Source organism: Apteryx mantelli, chromosome 5 (genome assembly GCF_036417845.1).
Source record: "Apteryx mantelli isolate bAptMan1 chromosome 5, bAptMan1.hap1, whole genome shotgun sequence".
Classification (NCBI taxonomy): Eukaryota; Metazoa; Chordata; class Aves; order Apterygiformes; family Apterygidae; genus Apteryx; species Apteryx mantelli.
The window spans coordinates 65115976-65143777 of record NC_089982.1 but is presented as its reverse complement, the minus strand read 5'-3'; the positions used below and the strand labels follow the sequence as shown (position 1 = coordinate 65143777).

At 39.6% G+C, this 27802-nt stretch overlaps 1 protein-coding gene across 1 annotated transcript in view; it reads left to right on the top strand.

Annotated features, from left to right (window-relative positions):
* The first annotated feature begins 2463 nt into the window (after positions 1–2463).
* Positions 2464–27802, top strand: part of PCDH7 (protocadherin 7) — a 279957-nt gene continuing 254618 nt past the window's right edge. The window contains exon 1 of the mRNA XM_067297249.1: positions 2464–5637. Coding sequence (XP_067153350.1) covers positions 2464–5637 — 3174 coding nt within the window. The remainder of the gene's footprint in view (positions 5638–27802) is intronic.

The following is a 27802-nucleotide window of genomic DNA, read 5'->3' as shown; positions in this document are numbered from 1 at the left end:
GAGAGTTTTAACGTTAAAGTTTATTCCCACTTACCCAGGTAGGTGACGCTACATTTTAGCAGTCATCGAAGCAGCAAGTCCCTGTGCGGAAATAAATCTGCTACTTCTTACATGTGTTTATTCTCCTGAAACTCTCGCCCCCTCCCTAGTCTCCTTCTCCGAGTTTTTTTTTTTTCTCTCTCTCCTAGGAAACCCGCAAACACTGCTGAAAAGACACATTCAAATGATAGTAATAGGAAGAACATGAACACAAAGCCCCAAAGGCTCGAACAGCACTGGGAAACAGGACAAAAGTCTAAGATCTAAAGCAAAGCCCCTTTCTCCCTGGAGTTTTATCCAGTTACAGTGACTGCAGCTATTTCACAAAAGCACCAACACGACAGGGAAAGGTGGAAATCTGTGCAAAACGAGTTTTCTTACCAGTGTGATTCCGCAAAATGCAGAGCCCGGAACGTGCACCAGCTCTGCCTAAAAGAAAGGCGAATAAACATTTTCTTTAAAAATCGTTGCTCGGTTCACAGTCTACAGCGGAGGTGGGGAGGAAAAGGGTGGGAGAGAATCACTACCGATCACGGCTTAGGGAAGGCAACAGCAACAACACTCTGGCGTGTAATGAGGATCGGTGCTGAGGACTGCACTGGTGTTTTGTGATGAGCAGCTATCCCACTTGCAGCAAGAGCAGCAGCAGAGACAGAGGGTAAGGCTGGGCTTTCTGGAGTGCAGCGCTTGACTCGTCCTCCCTCCTCCCTCCCTCCCTTCCTCCCTCCCTCCCTCTCGCTCGCTCGCTCTCTCTTTCTCTCTCTCTGTCTTTCTCTCTCTCTCTCTTTCTGTGTGTATGTAGCGCAGGCGGCTCTACTGCTGCAGCGTCAGGGAAGAGCTACCGAGAGGCTCCAGCAGCTCCCACCACTTTGGGCAAACTTGCCGGTTTACTGCCTTTTTTTTTTTTTTTTTCCGAGTGGGAAGCTTCTCAGTTGCCATTCAACATTTTAAAGCACAAGCCGCTTTGCCGTGAAAGCGCCTGAGCCACACTTCTCTGAAAGACACAGGAGGGAATACACAATTGCAGATTTCACCCACCGTGGCGGTGCAGATCAGAGGAAACAACTGACTGATATCATTTTATTTGCAGATAGAACTCTGTGTATTTTTTTAAACCGCGTCGCGGCTCTTTTCCCCTCCCCTTTGTCATTCCGCTTATATGGATGTAATTCAGAATCTGTGTTAATTCACGTGGGGGATCCAGTTACTTCTTGTTCCGCTCCGGGTATATTAACAAGAGACCAATAATCGCCTTTGGACACACAGTCTTGTTGCTAACCTTTGAACTGAAAGGATCAAGTTCAGATCTGGTTACCTGCATTGGGACGGGAAGGAAGAGGCGAGAGAGAGAGCGAGAGAGCGAGCGAGAGAGAGAGAGACTGCAATCTCATTTGTGAATCGCTCTCAGTGCTGCAGATCCAGATTGCTATAACACATGCAGTGCAAATGCAGGTAAGGCACACACACAAACTGCGGATGCAAAAACAAACTTGGGACTGTTGTGTGTGTATGTTCATATTTACAGCCTTGCAAATTGTGGGCAAACGGCTTCTGCAGTTTCTGTATCGTTGCTTTGTGACTAATGACCTTGCGCAGAGTTGTTAAAAAAATCCTCTCCGGAGAAAGAGCTGAACATTTTAGGCGATCTCTGAAGATGGATTTGGGTGCTTTTCTGCCAACCAAAGGGGATATTCTATGGACTGCTCTGTAATACACGGGGTTCTTCTCCTATCAGTTGTACAGCTACCGACATTATTGGGATTTTTTTATTTTTTCTTTACCTTTTTTATTTTATTTTATTTTATTTTAAGAACTGCCCATTGCTAAGAGGATTTGGAGTTTTCCCGGACAAGAGCCCTTTGAATAAAGCGAATCACATTTTTTTTCCCGTGTTTGCAGAGAGGGGGAAGAATAAAGCTAATGCCTTGGTCGTAAAGGCTGAGAGAGAGCGCGCGAGAGAGAGAGAGAGAGAGAGAAAAGAGAGAGAGAGTGTGTGAATTGTAGTTAACTCCAGTGTCGAAGAAGACAACCTGGGGGGCTTCAAATCGCACAGTGCTGCTCCTGCTTTTATTGCAAACCTTGCAAAGTGATTACAGTAAAATCAGAGAGAAGGAGGAGGAGAAGGGGGAGGAGGAGGAAAATCCCATCCTATCTGCCGAGATGAATCTTTAAAAAGCAAAATACACTGTCCCGTGAACTGTAAATATATCGCAACTGGAAGGCAGGGAGAACAGCAGAGGAGCCAACAGCAGGGTTTTGACCACCAATTGCACCAGCCATGAGACAATAAGTTTCCAGGAACAGAAGGATTTTATAATTGATCACCCGGACGCTCAGCCCTTCTGTTGGCTTATCAGGGGAGTTTATTGGGGGGCGGGCGGGAGTGAGAGGAGGGGGGTTTTCGGTGCGAAGAAGATGAGGAAGATGCGGACTCTCCTTGGCTTTGTGCATTGCTGCTGCTGCTGCTTCTTGCTCCTCCTGCCTCCGCCGCTCTGGGTCAGCCTGGCGGCGGCCAAGCAGCTCCTGAGGTACCGGCTGGCCGAGGAGGGACCCGCCGACATCCGCATCGGCAACGTGGCTTCCGACCTGGGTATCGTGACGGGGTCCGGAGAGGTCACATTCAGCCTGGAGTCGGGCTCCGATTACCTCAAGATCGATAACATGACCGGGGAGCTGAGCACCACGGAGCGGCGCATCGACCGCGAGAAGCTGCCGCAGTGCCAGATGATCTTCGACGAGAACGAGTGCTTCCTGGATTTCGAGGTGTCGGTCATCGGCCCCTCGCAGAGCTGGGTGGACCTCTTCGAGGGCCGGGTCATCATCCTGGACATCAACGATAACACCCCCACCTTCCCTTCCCCTGTCCTCACGCTCACCGTGGAGGAGAACCGGCCCGTGGGGACCCTCTACCTGCTTCCCACCGCCACCGACAGGGACTTCGGCCGCAACGGCATCGAGCGCTACGAGCTGCTGCAGGAGCCCGGCGGGGACGGGGGCCGGCGCGGCGGCGGCGGCGGCGGCGGCGGGGGGGCGGCTTCCGCGGCCGCCGAGAGCGCCCCCTACCCTGGCGGCAGCAAGCGGCGGCAGGAGGCGGACGGGGCGGCCCGCAGCAGCGTGTTCGAGCTGCAGGTGGCCGATACCCTCGACGGGGAGAAGCAGCCGCAGCTGATCGTCAAGGGGGCGCTGGACCGGGAGCAGCGTGACTCCTACGAGCTGAGCCTCCGCGTACGGGACGGTGGCGACCCGGCGCGCTCCTCTCAGGCTATCCTGAGGGTGCTGATCACCGACGTGAACGACAACAGCCCCCGCTTCGAGAAGAGCGTCTATGAGGCGGACCTGGCAGAGAACAGCAGCCCCGGGACCCCCATCCTGCAGCTGCGAGCCGCCGACCTGGACGTGGGGGTAAACGGGCAGATCGAGTACGTTTTTGGGGCGGCCACTGAGTCCGTGAGGCGCCTGCTGCGCCTGGACGAGACCTCAGGCTGGCTCAGTGTCTTGCACCGCATTGACCGTGAGGAGGTGAACCAGCTTCGCTTCACCGTCATGGCCCGGGACCGGGGCCAGCCCCCCAAGACAGACAAGGCCACAGTAGTGCTAAACATCCGTGATGAGAACGACAACGTGCCCACCATTGACATCCGTAAAATCGGGCGCATCCCACTGCGGGATGGCGTGGCCAGCGTGGCCGAGGACGTGCTGGTGGACACTCCTATTGCACTGGTGCAGGTGTCAGACCGGGACCAGGGTGAGAACGGTGTGGTGACCTGCACCGTGGTGGGAGACGTGCCCTTCCAGCTCAAGCCGGCCAGCGAGGGTGAAGGGGAGCCACAGAACAAGCGCAAGTATTTCCTCCACACTTCAGCCCCTCTGGACTACGAGGCTGTCCGCGACTACAACGTGGTGATCGTGGCCGTAGACTCGGGCAGTCCCAGCCTGTCTAGCAACAACTCCTTGCTGGTGCGGGTCGGGGACACTAATGACAACCCTCCCGTGTTCAGCCAGGCCGTGCTGGAGGTTTCCTTCCCAGAGAACAACTTGCCCGGCGAAAGAGTGGCCACAGTGGTTGCCACAGATGCGGACAGCGGCAAGAACGCCGAGATCACCTACTCCCTGGAGCCCTCACCCCTCTCCTCGGAGGCGCCAGGTGGCATCTTCAGCATTGACCCGGACTCGGGTGACGTGTCAGTGCAGGCGGTGCTGGACCGTGAGCAACGCGACACCTATGAGTTCCAGGTGACGGCCCGGGACAAGGGGGTGCCATCCCTGCAGGGCTCCACCACAGTGGTGGTGCGGGTGGCAGACCGTAACGACAACGAGCCACGCTTCATGCAGGATGTGTTCACTTTCTATGTGAAGGAGAACCTGCAGCCCAATAGCCCTGTGGGCATGGTCACCGTGATGGACTTTGACAAAGGCCGCAATGCCGAGCTCAGCCTCTCCATCCAGCCAGGTGAGCACGACCAGGCAGCCGGCATCTTCTCCATCGAGAATGACACTGGCACCATTTATTCCACCGTCTCCTTTGATCGGGAGCAGCAGACCAGCTACACTTTTAAGGTAAAGGCAGTAGATGGAGGCGAGCCACCACAGTCTGCCACTGCCACTGTGTCCCTCTTCGTGATGGACGAGAACGACAACGCGCCCATGGTCACCTTCCCCAGCAACAGCTCCTACACCGTGCTGCCGCCCTCCAGCAACCTGCGCACCGTGGTGGCCACTGTGGTGGCCACTGACGCCGACACTGGCCTCAACGCCGACCTCAACTACAGCATCATCGGGGGCAACCCCTTCAAGCTCTTTGAGATCGACCCGGCCAGTGGTGTGGTGTCGCTGGTGGGCAAGCTGGCCCCCAAGCACTATGGCCTGCACCGCCTGGTGGTGCAGGTGAATGACAGTGGGCAGCCGCCACAGTCCACCACCGCCCTGCTCCACGTCTTTGTCAATGAGAGCCTCTCCAACGCCAGCATGGTGGAGAGCCAGGTGGCCCGCAGCCTCCACACGCCCCTGGCCCAGGACATCGCTGGGGATCCCAGCTATGAGCTAAGCAAGCAGCGGCTCAGCATTGTCATCGGCGTGGTGGCCGGCATCATGACCGTCATCCTCCTCATCCTGGTGGTGGTCATGGCCCGCTACTGCCGCTCCAAGGGCAAGCACGGCTACGAGGCCGGCAAGAAGGACCATGAGGACTTCTTCACCCCGCAGCCGCACGACAAGGCCAAGAAGCCCAAGAAGGACAAGAAGGGCAAGAAGGGCAAGCAGCCCCTCTACAGCAGCATCGTGACCGTGGAGGCCTCCAAGCCCAACGGGCAGCGCTATGACAGCGTCAACGAGAAGCTCTCAGACAGCCCCAGCATGGGGCGCTACCGCTCGGTCAACGGCGGCCCAGGCAGCCCTGACCTGGCGCGGCACTACAAGTCCAGCTCGCCGCTGCCCACCGTCCAGCTGCACCCGCAGTCCCCCACCGCTGGGAAAAAGCACCAGGCCGTGCAGGAGCTGCCCCCGGCCAACACCTTCGTGGGCGCCGGCGACAACATCTCCATCAGCTCGGACCACTGCTCCGAGTACAGCTGTCAGGCCAGCAGCAAATACAGCAAGCAGGTAAGAGAGCCGCGTGTCCCCGCTGTAATCCCCGCACGCCCCCGCACAGCTAGCTGCGCGCACACACACACGCGCGCACACACACACACACCACACCGGGGGAGAGCGGGCATTTCCCCCCTCACAGCCGTCCCCCGCCGCCCACCCCGGCACAACCACACACGACCGTCAGGAGCAGCGACCCGGTACAGCCTCTTAGCCCACCCCCGCAGGCAGTCAGGTGCCCAGACCAAAACACAGCACGCAGGAAGGACAGTCAGGGATCGTGTTTCGCTAGGGTTTTTTTTTTTTTTTTTTTTTTGATCTTTAACAGCATTATTGTGCCGGCTTTTCACACCGGCCAGGCGGTCAGCACAGCCACGCCTCCCGGGGCGCCCCGGGGCCGCCTCGCCCCCACACGGGCGCTCAACGGCCGCCGGCCGCGGGGGAGGGGCGGGCCGCGGGCAACGGCTGCCGCCAACAGCCGCGCGGGGCAGGTCGGTAACGCAGGCGGCGCGCGGCGCGGGGGGCTTGGCGTGCCCTTGTCAGCGCGCAGGCCGGGCCGGCGGCGGGGGCTACCCTGTGTCAGCTCTCACCCTCCATTAGGGCCCATTTTAGGCGAGAAGAGGCTGAGGGCAGCAGTGAGAAGGAAGGAGACCTCCCTGGGCCCAGCTCCCGGGCCGTGCCTGTTAGGGACCGCTTGTGCCGAGCCCCTTGCAGCGGGGCCGTCGCCCGCCGCGCGGCGCGGGCGGAGGCTGAGCTGCCCCCGGGTGCAGGGGGCGAGCTCTCAGTGCGGGGAAGCTGCCGTCCAGGCGGCCGGGCGTTGTGGGGAAAGGGGTGCTGCCCGAGGTACACACGCCTCGGAAGGCTGTGAGTGAATGTGCAGCCGCTGAAACGCTAATGACTCCAATTATCAGGTCGTTCATTAAGATCAAAATCCTTTAAAAATCTACAAGCCTGTCTGTGATCTAATTTACACCATTGGAATTTCACTGGGTTCAGCAGTGGCTCTGAATACACGTAAATGCAAGTGAGCTTAGAATCAGACCCCGTATATTTTCATAGGTTTTTTTTTTTATGCATATCACATGAAATTCATTAATTCAGACTAAGGGGCTCTCATTTGCCTGCCCAGCTCCTGTATAGCTCAGTTCCTGCTGACTTCAGTGAAACCTCTCAGTGAGGTGTTTCTTCGTTTAAGAGTGCCACAAGTGACTGGCTCTGATCTTGGCTCTGCTGACTGAGATCGGTTCAGTGAAGCTCTGACAGCCTAAAACTGCTATGAGAGGGACTTCTTTACAACCCCTCAAATAAAACAGGAATATCACAGTGGAGAATCATGCCCCAATGAATGCGTCAGTGTTATTTTATAAGACATATGTAGCCTGAACAGAGATCATTTTCCATGGAATAATATTTGGGTGTTTGTAAAATGAGATAAATGATAAACACTTGGTGATTTCCATTACATCTTTCCATTTAAGATTCATATTCTGAGAGTTTTCTCAGCTACAGTGCACATTACACAAGAATCTAGAGATAAATGAATGCTGATTCATGCAAATAGGGAGCCAAGTCTGGAACAGGGAAATTCTGACTAGTTTGACAAAAATGCTTTCTTTTCAACTTATTAACATGCAAATATGGTACACTATGGCATTTTTTATACTTTGAGACGTCTGCTAGGCTACTACATTTGAAGTTTTACAGTGTGTAACCAGTATTTGCATTCTGCTTAAAAATACTTGAAATACTGTGAAAGGAAATGCATTGTATGAGTTGCTCAGTCCTCCAGATTGCCAGAAATATGTGATTGATGTATTATCTGCCACTATTTTTGTGTATGTTGTTTTACAAGTCATACAGATGTTTTATAGAACATTTGACACAGTAGTTTCTGGGTGATACATTTCATTAGTTCTCTCTTGGATAGAACATTACAATTTCAGTTTGAAAATATAGTCTATATAAAATATGAATACTAAGAAAGTTCCCAGGCTTACATCTGGTAAGGTTTATTAACCACATAGTAGACAGATTATGACTTTTTAGTGAACGTTAACAACAAAGTAGAAGTGGAACCTATGTGAACCAGATATTAAATCTTTCTTGCTGATGCAATTCATCTAAACATATGAATTAAAACCTGTCAAAAGTGTAATTTATTTTCAGTGGAAAAAAATGACTTGAAAGGTAAATGCAGGAATGGTGAAGGATTACACCACACAGATGACTATTTTGCTTGATAAAAACCTTCTTTGAGATTATACTGCAAAAATATATTTTGGTTTGAATTATTTAACATTCTGTAAAGACATATTTTTGATATACAATACATTAAAAGACTTTTTAGTAGAAGAAAATGGCTTTACTACACTTTTACTTGCAACAATCAAACTGAAAGAAATACATTCTGAATTGCTCCATTATTTATTTAGCTTGGTATGAAACCAGATTCTCAGTGTCTGACAGTTTTTTTTCTGTACTTGATGTCTCATTTGTTATGAAGGTTAATTTAGCTGAATACTTTATAGCTGATATTCTAATGCCATGTCTTTTTATTTTTAAGTATGTTGAAAGTTCTTGTGCACCTGTAAAGCATGCACAAAAGTTAAGGAGAGTTTTCAGAAGATAGTAAGGGTAATGCTAAATAAAAGCCTTTATAAGAGACTATCAGGCACAAATTTCTGTTACAGTTTTCCTATAGGTACTTGCCAACTTGCTGCTGAGTGACATTTATATAATTTTGCTCATGCTTTTGCATAATACTGTAGGCATTAAGACATATTTGCATAAATAGTACATAGACTTGCCATGTCTCAAACATTGGCAGTGGAGCATTTGTCAGTTTATCAGGCCAAAATATTAGTGTTTTTAACGCACAAACCAGGTGGAACTCTTGTTCAGCATGTTGTTTATAGAGAAATGTGAAGCAGTTATAAATAAACTATTATGATTTGGTGTTATAGCAGATAGTTTGTAGTTCAGCTGTACATGCGAAATAGTACAAATGGCAAAATAGTTTGCACATTATAGAGAGAGTAGCTGAAACTTGTATGCCTGCTTTGACTAATGATTCCTGCCTTTGTTCTAAGGAGACATTAGAAGGTGTATAAAGTTTTAAAACAAGTAAGTAGACATAGCAGGAAGTATGTGTTCTAGGTAATATAGGTAAGAGCAATACTCATTTTCCATTAATGTAATTAGAATTGGTAATTGATACTTTTGTATATCCACAATATAGCCGCTAGGAAATAAAGTCTCTTCTTACATAACTGATTGGTGTACCCAAGTGAGTACAAGTTGTTTTCATTTTGATTATGTGACATTTCCTTCTTGAATACCTCACATGAGTTCCCAAGTGCATCTTGTTCAATACAGTACTTTATAGGAGAACATAAATGGAGAAAACTTAAAACAATTTGTAATTGTGTTCCTTCCTGAATTAAGTGTTTAAATAGAAAGTTTAAAACTAAGTTTCATATTCAATAGACTTAACATTTCACCTTCACTTTTTCAATTTACCTTTCACGAGTTTATTTTGAAAGCTACTCTTTTTGCATGATACCACTCTCTGAAATACTCTTTTAGGCTCCCAACTTAACAATTCTGTTCAGTAAAGCTCTTACATACATGTCTATTTAATGGTAAGCAAATGTTTAAATTCCTTAGTATTCAATAGGTCTTAAGCACTTGCCAAAAGTTAAACATATGCCAAAGTATTTTTGCTGAATGGGGATGAGTTTAAGCAAGTGTTTTCCTGGATCACAGATTTAAAATCCCAACCCTCAAGATGCTGAGCAATGCCTGTCAGGAGCCTGGATGCTATTAACTTTCAGCAAAGACAGCCAAAGATAAGAAAGCTCAGTGTGTAAGAGGAATCACTTTGCAGCTTGGAGGGTTAATTCATAATTAACCCTCATAATCATAATTATAAATCATAATTTTAAATCATAATTTTAAAATGTAAATAATTGTTTGTTTTCCCATATTAGTTATAAAAGTAACTTTATAATATATGCTGTTTTCTCCACTTTGTTTCATAGTGCAAAATGATGGTATTTGAGCAGGTTTCTTTCACTGAAACTTTCCGTTGTGAATATGGGATTTGCACATTAACAGCAACTGTTTGAAGACTAGGCCCATTAGAGCCTGTTTGCATTTTTTTGCCCATCATTGTTTCTTAGTTTCTTTTTTATTTACTCTGCTCTACAAACAATAATTATTGACTATTTAAAACACTGCAGGGTTTTTTATATGTATATTTTTAGAAATATGTCAGCCTTAGTAGGATTAGAGGAAACAGTATAGGAATTTCTGAGTAACATTATCCCTTTTCTTGGGGTGTACTGCTTCCTGGCCAGTTCTATAATCCTTTATGAATTATCCCTCTGCCTTTTCTGATTGGAAATATACTGTTCAGTGAAGAAAAATGTTTATCACACCAAAGTGTGCTGACAAATATAACTAGTTGCATTTCCTGTAAAGTCCCATTTTTGTAAAAGTGAAAGGTATAGAAATCAATTTTTTTGAAACTGCTTTGTAGGGTAGTCAGTTAATTGGTTTATAAACCTTTCAAACGTTAACCAGGATGTTGCACTGCAGAAGCATATTGACTGGTTGGTTATCACATATACAGTGACACTGTATCTATAAACTAAATAGGTCCATTTCCTCATAAATACATACACGTAACAGTGGCCTTAACAGGACTCCATATTCATGCATTAAGAGGGCAATCAGTTTAACAATTCAGGAAAGCATCATCTCTTTTCTTGCTTATGTACACACATGTACACACATAGACCTATATCAAAGACTATTTTTAATAATTACAAGCAACTCTCAAGAGCAAAGTTCTTCACAGCTTTCTGCTTAGCAAATGTCCTGGAGCATAATAAACATAACAACGTTATGGCAGCACCAATCCACTATAGACACAAAACATGGGAACATTGTCATTATGTATAAGCATTTACATTGAGGACTTCTTTCAGACATTTAACCTTAAAACTGTTTGTTGCAAAGTGTCCAGAAGTGTATTTCAATTTTCTGTTCTCAATTTACATTATAATACATATTTTACATTTAGTTTTTAAAAATGGCCCATATTTGACCTTTAGTAACAAATTATAGTGAAGGAGGAACTAATTAAACACAAAGGGGGTACATTGTTGATGCTTTAATTATCTTTCTTTAACACAAAGTGTTCCACTGATAAGTACAGTCTTTATTTTTTTCTTCTTCAGTGAAATCAGCTTGTACAGTGCGCAAATGACTAAGTTACCACTGAATCATTCTGCACTCCCAGGAGATGTACAGAGCCAAAAGGGACAGGATCTGAGTAAAAGAGGATTCATGCTTTGAATAAGTAAAGAAGTGTACTATTATAGGCAAGGCGTAAAGAGAAACATCTTTAAAAGGATAGAATCTGATTTATCAACTTAGAAAATTCTCTGGCATTGTACGTACAGATATGAACCTGGGTTATAACAATGATTAGCAGTTTGACTATTGCTATGTCAGTCTATGTACCATGTAAGTGCTTTTCTCAGTGCATATCTTCTTTTTTGCCTTGTTTCCTAGTTTCTGGAGTATTTGCTAGTTTGACCAGCCAGCTGTGTTTCAGCGAAATACCTGCCCTGGAGCTTCGGGCACATTGTCCTTTAACAATTTTCTTTTGAAAGTTTTAGAATGTTTATGTAGTTAGTGATCTACTGGACTACTTTGAAATGTAAAACTCACCATTTGGATTTTGCATTAAAATGTAATGGAGAATCATCAGACTTCAGAAATGGTTGGCATTGTGCTTCTGAGTTAACTAAATACTTCACAAGCATTGTGAACTTTTCACTATATTCGCTGAACATTTTAGTATTTAGTTACTAATCTTAACAGAACATGTCATTTTAATTTCATTTAACTATATATACAGGAAATATTGGTGTGGACATTTGAGTAATACAGTACAGTATTTAACAGCCTGGCTTTCTAAGTGATTTTAGCGTGTCTGCATCCAGCAGATATTTACAAACTGTTAAAACTGCAAAAGTTTTCTTTTTTTTCAGTCCATGTAATTTCTGTTCCGTACTTCTGAATTTTTATTTTATTTATTACATTTTTAGAAGGTGTTTATATCTCACTAAGTGTTCAGGAGATGCTTTTTCTGTATTTTTCTACCTGATTCCTTTTTTGCTATAAGAGAAGATTTGTTGTCTGAGTTTTATCAGATTTTGGACTTTGCTAGCATTACACTAAATAGTTATTTTAATCAATAATTAAAACCAAAAGAAGTTTTATATAGACCAACAATTATTATCCAGAATAAAAAGAAAGTGGTTTTTATTTTTTTTATATGAATTTGAGTTATTTCAGTTTTTGAATCAGGATTGTAATACATACGTATGTAAATGTATTGGGTGTACGTGTGACCGTGCAGTTTATTGAAAAGTGTTTTGCTAATGTGGACTGTGCAATTCAAGTTTCTTTAATAGGGTATTTTTCATGGCCCAATAGCAGTATAAGAGGAGCATAAAATTACTGTTATTAAAAATATTTTTGAAATATTTTATTTCAGTTGGTTTCACAATACCCAATCCTGTCTAGCCTTGTTAACTTCCTATCTTATGAAGTGCATATCATCACCAGGTAAATAGTAAAACCAAAATTTACCTATGTCCTTTCAAGGTTTTTCTTATTTATACTAAGTTGCATAGTTTGAAAATTTTAAACCTTCATTAAATCTAAGTAAAAATAATATGTGAATTTAAGATCTGAGTAAAACAGGAGATAAGTTAAAGTTAGGGGGTCCCTTTGGGCTTTGACATTAATGAAAAAATCTTTGAGGAGAGAGGGAAGAACATACACATATGCAAAAACTAGGACTTCCTGTCTTCCATGTACTTCAGGCAACAGAGACTTTCTGAGGTCACTCTTATCTTGCTGTTGTGGATGACAAAATGTCACACTCATGCTGGAATAAGTAACGTTAGTTGGGATGTCTAAAATGTGACTTACAGCAATAAAAGAAAATAAAGGATTTAAAACTTCTTTATTTCTTATTTTAGTGATCTCAATTAAATATTTATAGAGGAACTTGTAGGTCATGTACAGAGGTCAAAATCTCAAAAACTGATTGTATCAAAGCACCAGTTAGGCAGTTTCCTAAATGTATAAGTGACATAAATTCGAATTATCCTAAAAACTGTACTCATAATGAATCATTTTCTTACTTGTACATATACAACTTCACTGACAGAGTTGTAAAATCACTATGAAGAGCAACTTTTGACCTGCCTGTTTAAAAAGATAGGGAATGTAGTAAGTTTGATATATAAAATACGAGCAGTGTGTAGGAACACATTGAATAACCACATTCTCATTCTTACTACATTTTTTTTGTAAGGAAGAGATCGGAAAAAAATCCAAAACAGAAAAGTAAAAGTTGTGGATTTTTAAAAGTTTGCTTGAACAGAAGCAATATTCTGGTCAAATTCACAACTGAGAGGTATAGAAAGTGATGTACTTTCTTTTTTTATTGTTTACATCTATCAAACAATCCTCTCATTTAGGTAACAAAGCTGTTTTGCAGTCATTAGCTTGTATAATGCTGCGGTGTAACCTCCAAAGCACTGTTTAATTTTACTCAGAGTGGATCACAAATGATTATTAGAAGTTGAAGAAAAGCATTATATTTGTATATTTCAAAACCTAATTTGCCTTATTAATTATTGAGAACAATGAATACATTTTTTAAAGGCAAATGTCCATTCTTTCAGCTGAGATGTTGTTAGAAATTTTGTGTTCTGAATGAAAGAGCCTAAGAGATAAGTTCGTAACCCCCGAATGAAAGAAATACACTGTTGTAAGCAACAACAATTGATTTAGGGTTTGTTATTATCTACTCTACAGATAATAGGAATTCAAATTATAGATAACAAATTAAAAAGGGTTAACTGACTTGCTGAAAATCACTCACAGTATGCAGCAGAACTAGAACTAGAATACAGAAATACTGATTCCATCCTCAATTCAGAGAGTTTTATCCCATAGCCTTGTCTGATTTGGTCCCTTTATGGTAGCAGCTCATAAGTAACAAAACACTTGTCACTTGGCAGGAAAAGAATTCCTGTGCTGCTGTCAGCTGGTGATTATGGAGCATTCCTCCTTATACTGCCTGAAAAGTAGAGCTTCTTGACTGGGGTTGTGGCCAGGATGCTAAGGAAATGTGTGTCCTTTGTGCCAAATATTTCTTCTCTGGTAGTACTTCCCAAAGAGAAGCTGGGAGAGGGGTTGCCATAATATATACTGTCTATCCAAGTATAGCTGTCAAGGACTTTTCAGCCCCAGAGCCGTATAAAATATGATAAGTAGTCTCTACTTCTGTTGGCTACCAAATCCATGTGAGGCAGAATTGCTTTAATTCATTCTAAGAGACTCATGCTCAGGAAAACATCCTTGATCAGGACAATACTTTTACTTGGGCTTAACTTTATGTAGAATTGCTTTTCTGAATACAGTGTTATACTGAAAAATGAATTTAAGGAATTTATGGAGACTGATGTGGTATTCTGGGTGTCATTCAGGTATCTAAAGCTATGCATCCTAATGTCAATTTAGATAACCTAAAGTTTTTGAGGAGCCTGCGCAGAGCTGCACTGGTAGATATACGACACAAAACCTGTGTGTCTTCTGGGAGAAGCTCAAGGTCAGACAAAAAAACTGTCACCAACTCATTCCTTTTATTGAAAAAAATAAAAATGAAATTAAGCACTGTTTTGATACCCCTGTAAATTTAAGGCATATTGGCAGGGTTGAAAATGATCTTTAGGTTAAGATTTAAGTGTAGTTTTTAAATGTATATGCCATACACATGCCTATTAATAGAACAGGCGTTTGCAGATACGTGTTCATATATATACTGAAGTTCAGTTAGCAAGTTGTTTTTGAATTGGCACAAACTGTTTCTGTTTTCATAGACACAATACTGACAGCAATTAGCTTAACTGATTTTCCATTCATCCTCAGAACTATCAGGCTGATGTTTTATCTCATGTTGGGTTAAACTAAGGGTATTTCTACAAAAGTCGATAAAACTAAACTAATATCAATCACTGTAAGTTAAATCAGGTGATATCATATTCAGAGACTGCTTTATATTAGAACAAAATTTAGATACAGGAGACAATGTTCTATCTGTTTATATGCTGTTCATCAAATTTCACTCATTTAATTTATGAGCACTTGTATATGTGTAATTTGCAAGATAACGGAGAGTTGGTTTTTCATCATATATTAAATCCAAATGTGAAAGCATCTCTGTAACAGGAATGATTTAGCTTCAATGAAATTTCAAAAAGTATAAAAGTATTTTGGTATTGAACACATTCTTATGCGAAATAGTGGTACAACAAGAGTATGTACGTAAATGTATCTTTGTTCAGTCACCTGGTTGGTCATGGTATTACTCATGCATGTGCTAACCTTTAATAGGCATACACATGAGAAAGATTTGGCTTAAAAATTCATATCCACTTTATAAAGCAAAACTTTGTCACTCAGATGGGATCATGCCTGCTGTCTGACCAAAGCTGGCTATTTGCTTAGGCAAATATATTTGGAAGTCCTTTTTTGAACACTAAATTTAACCAAGAGCAAATACTTTAGTAGGCTGAAATCTTTCTAAAGGTTAGATACAAAAATGGAAATACAGATAGTGAAACAGCAGGTGAAAATATTACTTACCCCACCTTTCTGCATTTTCACAATGATATTTTAAGTCCCTATTTTTTCACTTATACTTTTCACAACTTTTATTTTTGCTGCTTTCAACCTATATTTGGTCTCATTCTCCAGAGTGTCATTCCTGTTCTGAATGAATTTTCTTTGTCATAGAATTTGAATAATGAAATGGTGAATCAGTCTCCTTATTTCCATCCACATGTTCTGAATTGGTTATAATGATATACATGTGCCTTGTGTGATGGCAACAAAGGATATTCACCATTCAGTCGAATCAGAGAAGAAAAACTATTTTCAACAAGTTTGCAATTATGTTACAGTTGCAGCACAAGTTTACAAAAGGGCAATAATTGATTCCTTTGAAAGAAAAGCATTTATTCCATTTTCAAGTAGTACTGTAAATTCTTTTACGGAAGGAATAACTGCACTGGAAACTGAAGTCTCTATTTAATACAGGTCACTACATGCTCAGTCACTGAACCTCAGCCCCAATCTTGGGTCATAACTGTCATGTAGATTTAGAAAACTCATTCATAAGGCTTCTTTGACTATATACTTACAGTTTTATTCTGCTACCTGCAACTTAACGGCCTAAATATATCACTTCATTTCAGGGGAAGTCTTTCTGAATATGAATAGAGCTAGACTATTTCGAGAGCAAGTATTAATTCACACAAGTAAAAGTGGCAACACTGAATGTGAAACAGAGCAGTGTCCTAGCAGCTTTAAATTCTAAGCATTTTTCCTAGAGATTAGAACATGTAGTCTGGGTCTTGTAATTTACCCAATTATTATTCTGTACTTACAAAATAGAATAGAATACCGTATCTGAAATATCTAGCAACAGTACAGATAAGAGTAGCACTTATATGACAAATAATTACCACACAGGTACAGTAGGTGTTTCACCAGAATATAGATTTATGAAATGTGTGGATTTGTTCAGTAGATTCAGACTTTACACCAGCAGCTCACTTGAACAGATGCAAAATCGATATAGGTATAAAAGTTGGTGTAACACAGTAATTCAGCATGTTTGAATTATATAATTCTGTATGTTGAATTGTATGGTATGATGCTGAAAAGGATGTGCTGCCTGAATGATGGTGTTGTATGTGATTTTCTACATGAATTTAGAAAAACACACATGAGAAATTTAGTCTAAAAGTAAAGGAAACTTGTTTAACTATGTTTGCAAAACTACACTATGTTTGCTGCCTGACTCTGTGTTCCACAGAGATCACTGGCCACTCATATAGTTTGTGCTATCTTTTTTTTTTTTTTTTTTTGGTGCAACAGTAGTTCTTTAAATATTTATTTATGAAATGTTGCTAGCATTCAAGTTCTTTCTGATTGTTCTTTAGTGTTCAGGAAAATATAACTGAAATTCCTCTGTGTAAAATAAATTGAGAAGATTTTATATTAATTTTATTGTGAAATATTTTGTCATTTATGTGACATTCAAGGAAGATGGAGGATGTTATATTCAGCTGGCTTTACAGACATTGCTGAGTGAATTGAAAATTCATCTTGGACTTTCTAACACTGAGTACTGGTGCACCATTTTAGGAACCTTGAATGCTGATTTTATGTATTTTTTCTTTACTAGTTCTTCATTAAATATATAAAGTGACCGAACTCTTCAAATTAAACAGTAACCTTCCTGGAGAATTAATGTTACAGAAATAAGAAAGGACTGCCTAAAGTGTCTCTCCATCAAATGTTTCTAAAAGGCTTTATGTATTTATAAGACTTCATGATCTACTATTGATGCAAATTACTAAGGATAAAAGAAAATCCATCTGTTATCAAAGAAGAAAACTAAATGAAATAGGTCCGAGGATCTGAGGATTTGAAAGACTTAGCATTAAGAACTAAGAATTCATACTTTGTGATGTGTTTATACTAATTGACAGTAGAAGAGACTTCTTTTTAGTGTTCACAAAGTTTTTTTTTTAATCGAAGGAAAATGACTTTGCTATAAAAGCTTCTCTTGTAACACATCCTGTTTCATTTAATAATTTCATATTGTTCACTGAAATGTCTCAATTAAAATATGACCTACACCATTTCATGTAGAATTGAGCATTATTAGTTTTGTTCTTATTACCCATACATTTAATCAAATTGTCTGTGGCTAAATAAATAGCATTTCATCACAAGACGTTGGTTTTCAATCAGCTAGAAAACAGAATACTGGCATGAGAACAGATCTAAGGCTAGAGTCTCCAATCTGCAACTAATTGTGTGCTGATAATGGTATTGCCTACAGGCAAATCTTTCTTGCTGTTCTGGTATATGATAGATTTTCCTGTAAGTTAATATTAAATCAGATGGAGACATTTTGTAGTACAGTTACAGTTACTATCTTTAACCTTTCCTTTTTAATTTGAAATATATACTGTTTGGAGATGTTATCTCTGTGTTTCATTTCTAAAAAGAAATGGAGAAAAGAAAAATCTCTAGAAAAAACATAATAGTCATGCTTTTCTCTTTAGCTGCTCCTCTTAAAACAGTTGCTACTGCTGATATTTACATAAGTATTTGCTCATAAAATCATATATTCTACTATTTGGTTCAGAGTGGAGAGGAACATATCTGACAAATTGAGTCCTGCAGCAGAACGTAGTGCTTCATCACTATAGCTTGGAAGAGTGAGGGTTTGGTAACTATGTTGAGGGCAGGTCACAGCATAATCTATGGATCAGCTGCAGACCACTTACTAACCATGGACCGTGTATGCATTAAGACATTATAAACATTATATTTCCACTTTGAAGCTGATGAGGGTTACTGTTGTGGTAGTCTTGACTACATCATTCTAGGCACTTCATAAATGCAGAACATGTTATAAGAGATGTTTTTTTTTTAAAGGAATACATAGAGGCAGAAAAACATAAAAACAGATAGTGTAATCAGCACATTATAGTGCTCTTCTTCTGATCCACATACATTGTTCTTGTGAAATGATTCCAGCGGTTTGAAATCTGTTTTTCACCTTGCTAGTTATGCAAACAGCCCTTCACTTTTTCACTAAAGCAAGTGGGAATTGTTCACTGTCACAAATAATAAATAACAAGAGTACCCAATCTGCACAGCATGGAAGTGATAAAAACACATGCTTATGAGTGTTTGAGATTTCACAGCTATTAATTTTGAACTTTTTGATTGCAGTTCTGTTTTACAAGAGTAGATGCTGTTAGGGCAGCAGTACACTGTGACAGTGAAAGATTATGACAACATGCATTTATCATTATGAACTTGATAAATTCAGTCTAAGAGATGGTCAGGAAATGTCCCTAAACCTGAAGTCATAAAATGCTTCTCACCTGTAATGAAAATTTGACATTTTTTATTTCTGCTAATAATCTTTAAAAAGATTAATACTAATGTTAATATGTTTTGGAAGGTTTCTTGGTGCATATGGAAATGTACAGCTCTTATCCGTTTTAGTGAGTTCCTCACATGTACATTGAGGGACACTAGGAGTTAATGGACAGAGTGCTACTGTATATACAACATGTTGTATTTGCATACAAACAGGTCCTTCCTGAAAGGTTAACAAATTTGGGGTTCCTGAAAGGTTAGCACATTTTGGGGGTTAAAAAAGTCAGAAGGAGTCTTCAGGCTTCAAAGAAAGTTTTTATAACTTTTAAAAAGCCCCTTGACGTTTAAAGTCTAAATTACAAAATATGTCTAAAAAGTATACTCCCCTACTATCATTCTATAAATGTGGTAGATAATATCATCCATTCTGAGATTGCAGTATTCACAATGTAGTAGGGTGTTTCAAATCAGCAACCACATTTTTAGTTTATGGGCACAAACATGGATTTCAGTAACAATTAGGTAAAATTCTGAAGCTCTCGGTGTATTGTAAGACAGCAGAACATAAAGAATCTGAATGCTGAAACTGTAAGATTTTTGTGTAGATTCAAATTGCATAGCCATAACAGAGAATAAAAAATTCCTATGACATACGGTAGAAAAATGTCCCAAATAAAGGAAGTGATTGAATAAAAATATGTCTAGAGATGTCAGTACCTCCATTTTTTAATGAGGAGCACATCTCCAGCCTTTCTAGAATCCTCATTGAGCTGGTAATTTTCTTCCACATGTTCAGAATTTCATCAAAGCCATACTAATCTGGACCAAAGGAACAGGCATGTCTCAGAGTTCTGAAGTCCCTGGAGAAAACAATTTGCTGTCTTTCCTTTTTTTGGCATTATCATAGAGATTCACCTCCAACTTTTCTACAACCTGTAGACATGACAGTTTGTTTATTTACAAGGCAGTTTTTTTTTATTTTGCAATCAACAGCTTATAGTTCATCACAAGATTAATAAGAAAGAATTGCAGATCCAAGATGCATGTGCTCTCAGTGAAGCATCTATCAATAAGTAGGCAATTTGACTATTGACTGCCATAAGTTTCTGATTAGTTTGGATGTGTATCCCATGTTTAAGGCATTGTAAGATGTAATCTGGAAGATGAAAAAAACAATCATCTCATGAGAAAAGGAAATCAACTTGTCGTAAGTACATTTTTGTGCCTACCACTATTTTCTGTAGTGAAAAACTGCAGGTATTCATTTTGTCTCCCAAAGGAAAGGTCTAACATTTAAGCAAGACTTTTCTTATAGAAAAGGAGAATGGTTTGAGTTCTTTTTTCTTCCCCTAGATTTTTATTTGAGGCTCAGAAAGAAGAGCTGTTTTTTAATCATTGTAGCACTGTAGTTTCTAGCCAAGTCTTTTATTAAATAATTGAAAAAAAAATTGGGGGAGAACTTTGTCAACTAAAAATGATTCTCTTTACCTTCCTTTTCCACTTCATCAAAAGCGCTACACATTTAAGACACTGGGGGATGTAGATAGGAAACCTGCATCTTTCTATGCTTTTATGATTGCCTACATTTTTTTTTAAGCTTATATTTGGAATGATTTTGAAAAGACTTTTACATGAAGCATAGGCTAGCTAACTGATATGAAGAGATAAGGGAGTAAAACAGAAAGAGAACCTATGATGGAAACAACTGCCTCTAAAGATTTTTCTCCTCTCAATTTTTTTTAAACACAAAGATGCTGATAATATAAATCCATCTGGTGAGCCTTAAAATAATCACTTATATATGTTGGCTTTTTGGAGAGATGTTTTGAGAGCCAAATAAGTGAATCTGCTATATGGTTTGTTTTTGGAGGGAAAACTTTTCTTGAGGAGGCAGTAGAACAGAGATCAAGGATGATACTAACTTATATGGGAATTTTACTCATATATAAGGTACCTTGCCATCCCGTAGTATATGCATTTTAAATCTGTTATCATGCCCTGAATTTTTAGTCTTACTTTCCTAGTAGCAGCATGAAGATTTTTATATTTTAACTTCAGCCTCTGTTCTTCCCACCAAACCAGTTTAGTGTTCTCACACAGTAAGAGTCAGATGCTACAGAACACCAAGCAACCAAATGTTAAGTAAATGAGAAGACTGAACATTATTTAAACTTCATTTTTTCTGCTGGATTGTAGAAAGTGTTGGAGATTCAGAAGTATGGTACTGTTATTAGGTTTTTGTGTTTTTTTTTTTTTTAACTTATGCCTTAAAACCTTAAGTATTTGAAGGTCTGTGCATATATGGCAAAAGGTAGACAGTGAAGGTAGAAAACAGTTTCATTTATTGAATTCCCCTATCCTGTAGAATGTCTGTATGCACTTTTGGACCTTGTTATCCCAAAGAGGAATCTTTCCTCTGCTATAATAATGACCGAAAAAAAAAAAAAAGACTCCAAAAGAAAAAAAACCTCAGTCCTCAAATCAGGCTGATTCTGTGGTCATGAATCAAAATCACATGTTAAAATCAGAATCAGTCTGGCAGACACCTATGGCTGACCTACCTTGCAAAGAGTAAACAGAGGAAATATCAGTACTATGTCTAATCCTTTGTTTTTCATGAACGTTTTCTTTCTAAAAGAGGCTTACGCATTTCAGTCACAAATGAAATAGTGCCCATATTCTCTACTCTTCCATAATGCAAGAGCTGGGAAGCCTGATTTGTGGGAAGCTTATTCTATGACTTTGTGTTTAATTGACAGTGAAGGGGGAAAATGAGGCAATGTTAGGCTTTTGCTTGCTCTTCTTTAGGGAATGAATATGCTTACTGATTAATGACTCAAGCTATGAATAGGTTTAGGGTTTATAGCACATCCTTAGAGGGGACTAATAGAATTTAAAAGAACATATATTTGGACTGGAAAATTCTGGGAAAATTTACCCATCTTCTTGGTAGTTCATTATTAAATTATTTGTTAACATTTTGCAGGCACAGGAAGAAAAGAAAGGTGGAGAGAAAGGAGTAGAAGCATACTGATGACCTATTGTTAGAGTTTAAGCAGAATAAATGATGATCATCTAGAATATGGAGCAGAGGTAATAAAAAATTATTGCAAACTACTGTCCATAGTGCATAGTATCCAATAATGCAATTTAGTTCATTACATTACTGCATGATGTACTATAGTACTATATGATGCAGTATTATTATACCCTGTCTGTATCCTGAACTTAGACTAGTTCAAATTCTTGGGCTAGTCCTAAACAATAGATGCTTCAAGATGACCTTCAAATTAATCCATTCACATAATCACAGAATCAGAGAAGGGCTGAGGTTCGAAAGGACCTTCAGAGATCACCTAGTCCAACCCCCCTGCTCAAGCAGGGTCACCTAGAGCAAGTTGCCCAGGACCCTCTCCAGGTGGCTTTTGAATATCTCCAGGGTTGGAAACACCAAAACTTCTCTGGGCAACCTGTTCCAGTGCCCAGTCACCCTCACCATAAAAAAGTTTTTCCTTAGATTCAGACAGATCTTCCTTTGTTTCAGTTTGTGCCCATTGCCTCTTGTCCTGTCAGTGGGCACCACTGAAAAGAGTCTGGCCCTGCCCTCTTTACACATTCATATAATTTTGAAATAATTAAAACACATTAAAGTTTTTTTTTAATCAAATACTTTTATTAGTATTTAGTGTGTGTGGGGGGGAACTCATGTAAGATGTACAGGACCCCGTTAAGAGGTTATTTACATGAGTGTCTATTAACATAGGTTCAGTTCTGTACTATTCTAAGCATGCCCTCAATATTATGTTTTTGGTTTCCTGTCCATAAGATGTGGATAGTAGTATTTTTTGCTTCACAGGGATATTATGAGCTCAGATGGAGGTAAGAACCAATGTTCTTTTTGAGTGTAGAATTTTATCTACAGTGTGGATTCCAGATTCCAAGTCAGAGTCAAAGTGCCATGAGAGTTGGGTTCACTGATCTTGTATTATCATATATCCTGAGGGAAGTACCACTAAGCACAAATTGTAAGGTTACTATATTCGAATTTTAGAAATTTTAGGACAGTTTTTATAGGACAGTTTGAAATAATTCTGATGAGAAATTTCTTCCTACTTAGCCCATCAGAATTCAATTCCTGTTTACTGATTTATGTTGATAGTAGGATAAAAGATCTCCAACTTTATCCAACTGTGCTTTTCCTCAATGTATATTTTGTTATTAAAATATAATAGATGTTTCAGTCTAATATTAGAGCATAGTGATCTTCTTTAGTACTATTAAAGCAGGCTTATCTTGATGCACATTGATGGAACAGAGATAAGGTTTTCAAAAGTTGCCTGTACTAATTTAACTCTGTGTTCCCTGAGAAGATTTAACTAACTGGGGTGGAATTATGCTTAACTCATATGTATGAATTCATTTTAATCAACAGAACTGTTGTTGGATCCTCACATGTACATTAAGTTGAGTTCTCATGGTAAGAATGAGGTACAAATACCAATTTTAATAATGAATCATATTTTTAAAAGTTGCTTGGTACTTAGAGATGCAGTTTAGTCCTTAGACTAGGATTCATCTCATCTCAGCTTGCTGAGTAATATCATCTAGCCTGAGCTACTTATTTAGGGTTATTTCCAAAGAAGAGAGAGAAGCACCTTCAGAAGTCAAACTGTTCCATCTGTTTTAGGTAGGTACCCCTGGACTTCCCTCTGCATTGATCACAGAGAATGACTAGCTTCTAAGTCACTAAATTTGGATGAGATTCCAGCTGTACTATGATTTTCAGAAACAGACATCAGTTATGATTTTATGTTTATGATTTTATATTTAATCTGCACAAATGACTGTGCAGTCCTACAAAATTATTTTAAGATATTTTTGCATATTTTGACTGTTGGGGTACTACGTGTTATGTTAGAACATAGAGAGGTGTATTTGACTGTGGCAGCAGGGGGAAACACCGAAAATAGGCCTCTAAGAATTCAACTATGCATCTTTCTCCCCTCTCCCCAGCTGGCTGCATATACTCTCTGGAAACATGGGAAACAGTGAGTGAGGCTGGGAAAGCAGGCAAAATGCAGGTGCTTTTACAGATATTCTCTCCCAATATCAGGTTATAGCATTATTTCTAAATATGGTAAGTTGCTGTTTAGCATAGTTATTTTAAGTAAGTATTAACAGTGACAGAAGTGATAGCAGTGATGTGATGCTGTCCTGATATAAGAGGCTGTGAGATCATCATCAAGATTTATGCAGGTTTTGCTTTCACCTGCGAAGAGTTTGCAGAGGATTTTGATATTTTATTTTGTCCTTCTTGCTCCGGGTAATCTTTGTAGTGAATAAACATCAAAGTTAATTAAAAAAAAGACAGGTAGTGTTTATTACACTTCATAAATAACATTAGTAGCTTTTGCTGTTTCTTACTCAAGCCTAGAAAATGAGGAATATGCAAATTGAGATGGTAGAAAGTATTTATAGCCTTTCTAATAACTCAGATAACATGCAGCAGCCACAACTGTTTTAGCTGTTTTATGTTTTGTCCTGTATTTCACATCTGTTTAACAAGCGTGGCTTGAACACTTACAATCAACTGACAGTACTAGGTAGATTAATTTTGTGATATGTGTGTATAAGTTGTATATAAATATGCTGAAGTCATAGTTTTTGTGGTGGTGGTGGTGGTGGTGGTTGTAGGAACATCTGATTTTGATAATGCCGTGTTTCTTTTTTAATCAGAATGTCAATGCTGAAGATTATGAAAGAGTCTTGTTAAATTTATCTCTAAGTTGAACCTCTTCAGGAAGAAAAAGGGAAAACAAGAACGAGAAGAAAATATTAGCAACGTTCATGCTCCGAGAGTTAATAATGAAAAAAAGTGAAATTGTTAAGATAGTTTGAAGAAGTTCAAAAAAACCAAATTCCTGTATAAAGGATTAACCCTGTTTGGATGCAAAGTGATTTGTGAGAACAGTCTGTTTCATAAAAATATGCTATCCTGGCCCTTGTGATAACACAGGATAGTGTTTCATTATAATTTATACTGCGACTCTATAAAAACTGCTTCTAGCGGTGATCTTTCTTTACCCTTAAAATATGTAATTTATTTGTAGAAATATGAAATGAAGTGAAAGCAGAAATACAGTTTCTCTAATACATGAAGTTTTCATTTTGAAAACAGAAAATAGAAAAATTGTAGCGTTCCTAATGTCAGATTATAATATTTCCAAAATCTGCGTCTGTAAATTCAAAGTCATGTCCTGCTCTCTCTTTGCTGAGCAACCACTGACAGTTTTGAAGTAGAATAAATCACGGGGTAGATCAAGGAGATTCAACTGAGAAAATGACAAGTGTGCATTTTTCTTTCCAAGAGGAAAAAAAATACTTGGAAGTATTTGCAGACAGGAATATAGTGGCTGTCTGAATAGAGATGTAGAGGTGCATCGGGAATCTTAGCAGAAATGGTTCAGTGGGAGTCCATCCAACTAACATCGACTCTTACGGTCCCTGACAAAGTGTATGATGCCTTGTTGCACATCAGTGCTATAGGGGAGGTCATGGCACATGCCTTTGTGAAGAGTAAGCTGCTGTTACAGAAGGGTCCTTACAGAATAGTGTACTGGCAACAGTAAGGAAGGAGACAGTACCACGAGTTTCCACTGCAGATTCTGTCACTGCTATTTCACACCTGTTGTGTAGGAGGGCAGGATGTGGTTGTCATAATACGACTGTTTATACATGACAGATAGACTGTAGGTTTGCTCTCCATGCATAATATATAGATTGCCTGGTCTTTGAATCATCAGTTTTACTTTTCTTTAATCTTTATTTCTTCAAATACAGATGCCTCTAGATATTTCTCCAACATAAATGGTTATAGGACATAAATAAGCCTCTTTTTCTTGGTTGGCTTTCACAAACTTTTCAGACTTAGTCTATGCATTTCTAGAGGCCTATAGACCTCAGACTGATAAACATTATTTTATAAAGCGTGTAACTACTTACTGTGATAAGTTCCTCTAACATACAATGTTAATGTCGGTCTTTGGAGAATAAGTTTTTAAGGCCAGATTTTGGCTCCTTTTCTAGCTGATTTGTCACCTACAGAACCAGAAACCAGGCAAAACACCAGACTTGCCACTTAGCAATTTCATCACCCTTGTGCTAGTCCCTGGTTTAGTGGATGTGGACAAGATATAGAAGGTTTAGTTATGCCTGTCTCCAAGCTGTTGCTTTAATGCAGACTTGACTTCCTGGTATAACAAAAAGCCATTTGGGGACCAGTGCATTGCTGAAAGGTAGCTGTTTCTGTCATCCAAATTGGGGGGTGACCTGTAAACAGAGATAGAGAGAGAAAAAAGAAGGCTGTCAAAGTGGTTTAAAAGGCATTTTGCTCCCTTCCTCTGATCTTGAACTGAACATATTTTTTTTAAAAAAGACCAGTTCTATAGTATTTTTATCTCCTATTTTTAAAAACAAGTGAAATAAATGTGTGAAAAACCTGTGAAATACACACAGTATTTCACAGTAGGAATATGTAGGACTGTGAAAGGCACAGTCCTACATATCCTACTGAATGTTGTGTTTACAGACTGAAGTTCAGTATTTTTAATATACTGATTATACTCAGACTTACAATTAAATCACAAGAGTTATTATTTTCATTGCCTAAAAAATCTGCTTTTTCAGTAATTGATATTTTTCTCCAATACTAATTGAAAAGTGATTTTTGTTTGCCTTTTATATAGTTTGATTCATTTTGTTTACTTTAAAAAAATTCATTATGATTCTGCAAAGTTGAATTAAAATATTTTTGCATTATAATAATTATTCATTTATATTCATAGATATATATAAGTATACTTATTTAATTACATTAAACATTTAAGTAATCATTATAATCATTTAATTACTTTAAAGAGAAAAGGAATAAAAGATAAAAAGGGTGCTACTATGGCTGTTTTTTCGTCATTAGATAACATTTTAAGGAATTGTGAGACTTAGCTCCTCCACATGCATATAAGCTAATTAGTGCTTATTTTACTCTAATCATTCAATTCGAGCAGTAGATAATTTTGAAAAGTGTACATGCCCATATATAGCAGCAATTTATATTTTATCTTTTCATAGACTTAGTTTACTGTTTTTAAACTTCGCAAAGCTTTTATAAAAATTTCATAACAGATTTTAAAACGGATTTTATAAAAAATGGCATACATGCAAAATGTGTTAAAGAAAAGTACTCAAATAAAGTTTTAACTCTGAAGCAAAATGGTTGTGGATTAAGAGGAGATATGGGAAATATTTCAGAGAAAGAAGAGAGTGGGAACTGAAAAAGGTTTGTCATATGACTGTTTTTACAATTGTAGCTGCTAATGTCATTGCTGTAATAATATATTATAGTAGTGAATATTCAGAGATATACAGTGAAAGGAAAGGTGTTACCTGTTACATTTTCGTTTCATTTCATAAAGAAACTTGTAAAGATTTGTGTATGTAAATGTGCGTATGGTAAGGCGGACCCTGTTTGAAACAAGACGCTCGTTGTTGTTACCTGGTCACCAGACATGACTCCTTGTTTTGTTTTGTTTCCTAAACATAGCCTGCCAGACTACAGAGCTGCAAATTCTGGCCTCAATTTTATGCACTGATTGATCACTACTGGGTTTCATTGGTTGCTGGTGGCACAGTCTCAGTACAATACATTAAAATAATTCATTACATTTCCAGCAGCTACTGAATGCTGATGTGCTTTGAAGTTTCTGTGATGATTTAAAATTTTTGGACATCAGAGTTCTTGCTGCCCTACATAAGGAAAGTTTCTGGCAAGCCATATAACTGTATAACCGTTTAATTCACCCATTATAAAAAAGATCAGGGACTGTCTAAGTACCTTATGTAAGCATCTGTCTACTAGCTCTCGGAAGTGATTGAAATTCACTGTGATATTACTCAGAGTTATCCCATTCTTCTCCAGTAATCCCAGCAGGCAAAGTCCAGTAGAAGAGAATAGCTAATACAGTATCTGTGATAAGGAGTTACAAATGTCAGCATAGTCTCCTTGTAAGTTATCACATTCCCAGAGGATACCAGAGAAGTTACTATATTACTCTTTGCAATT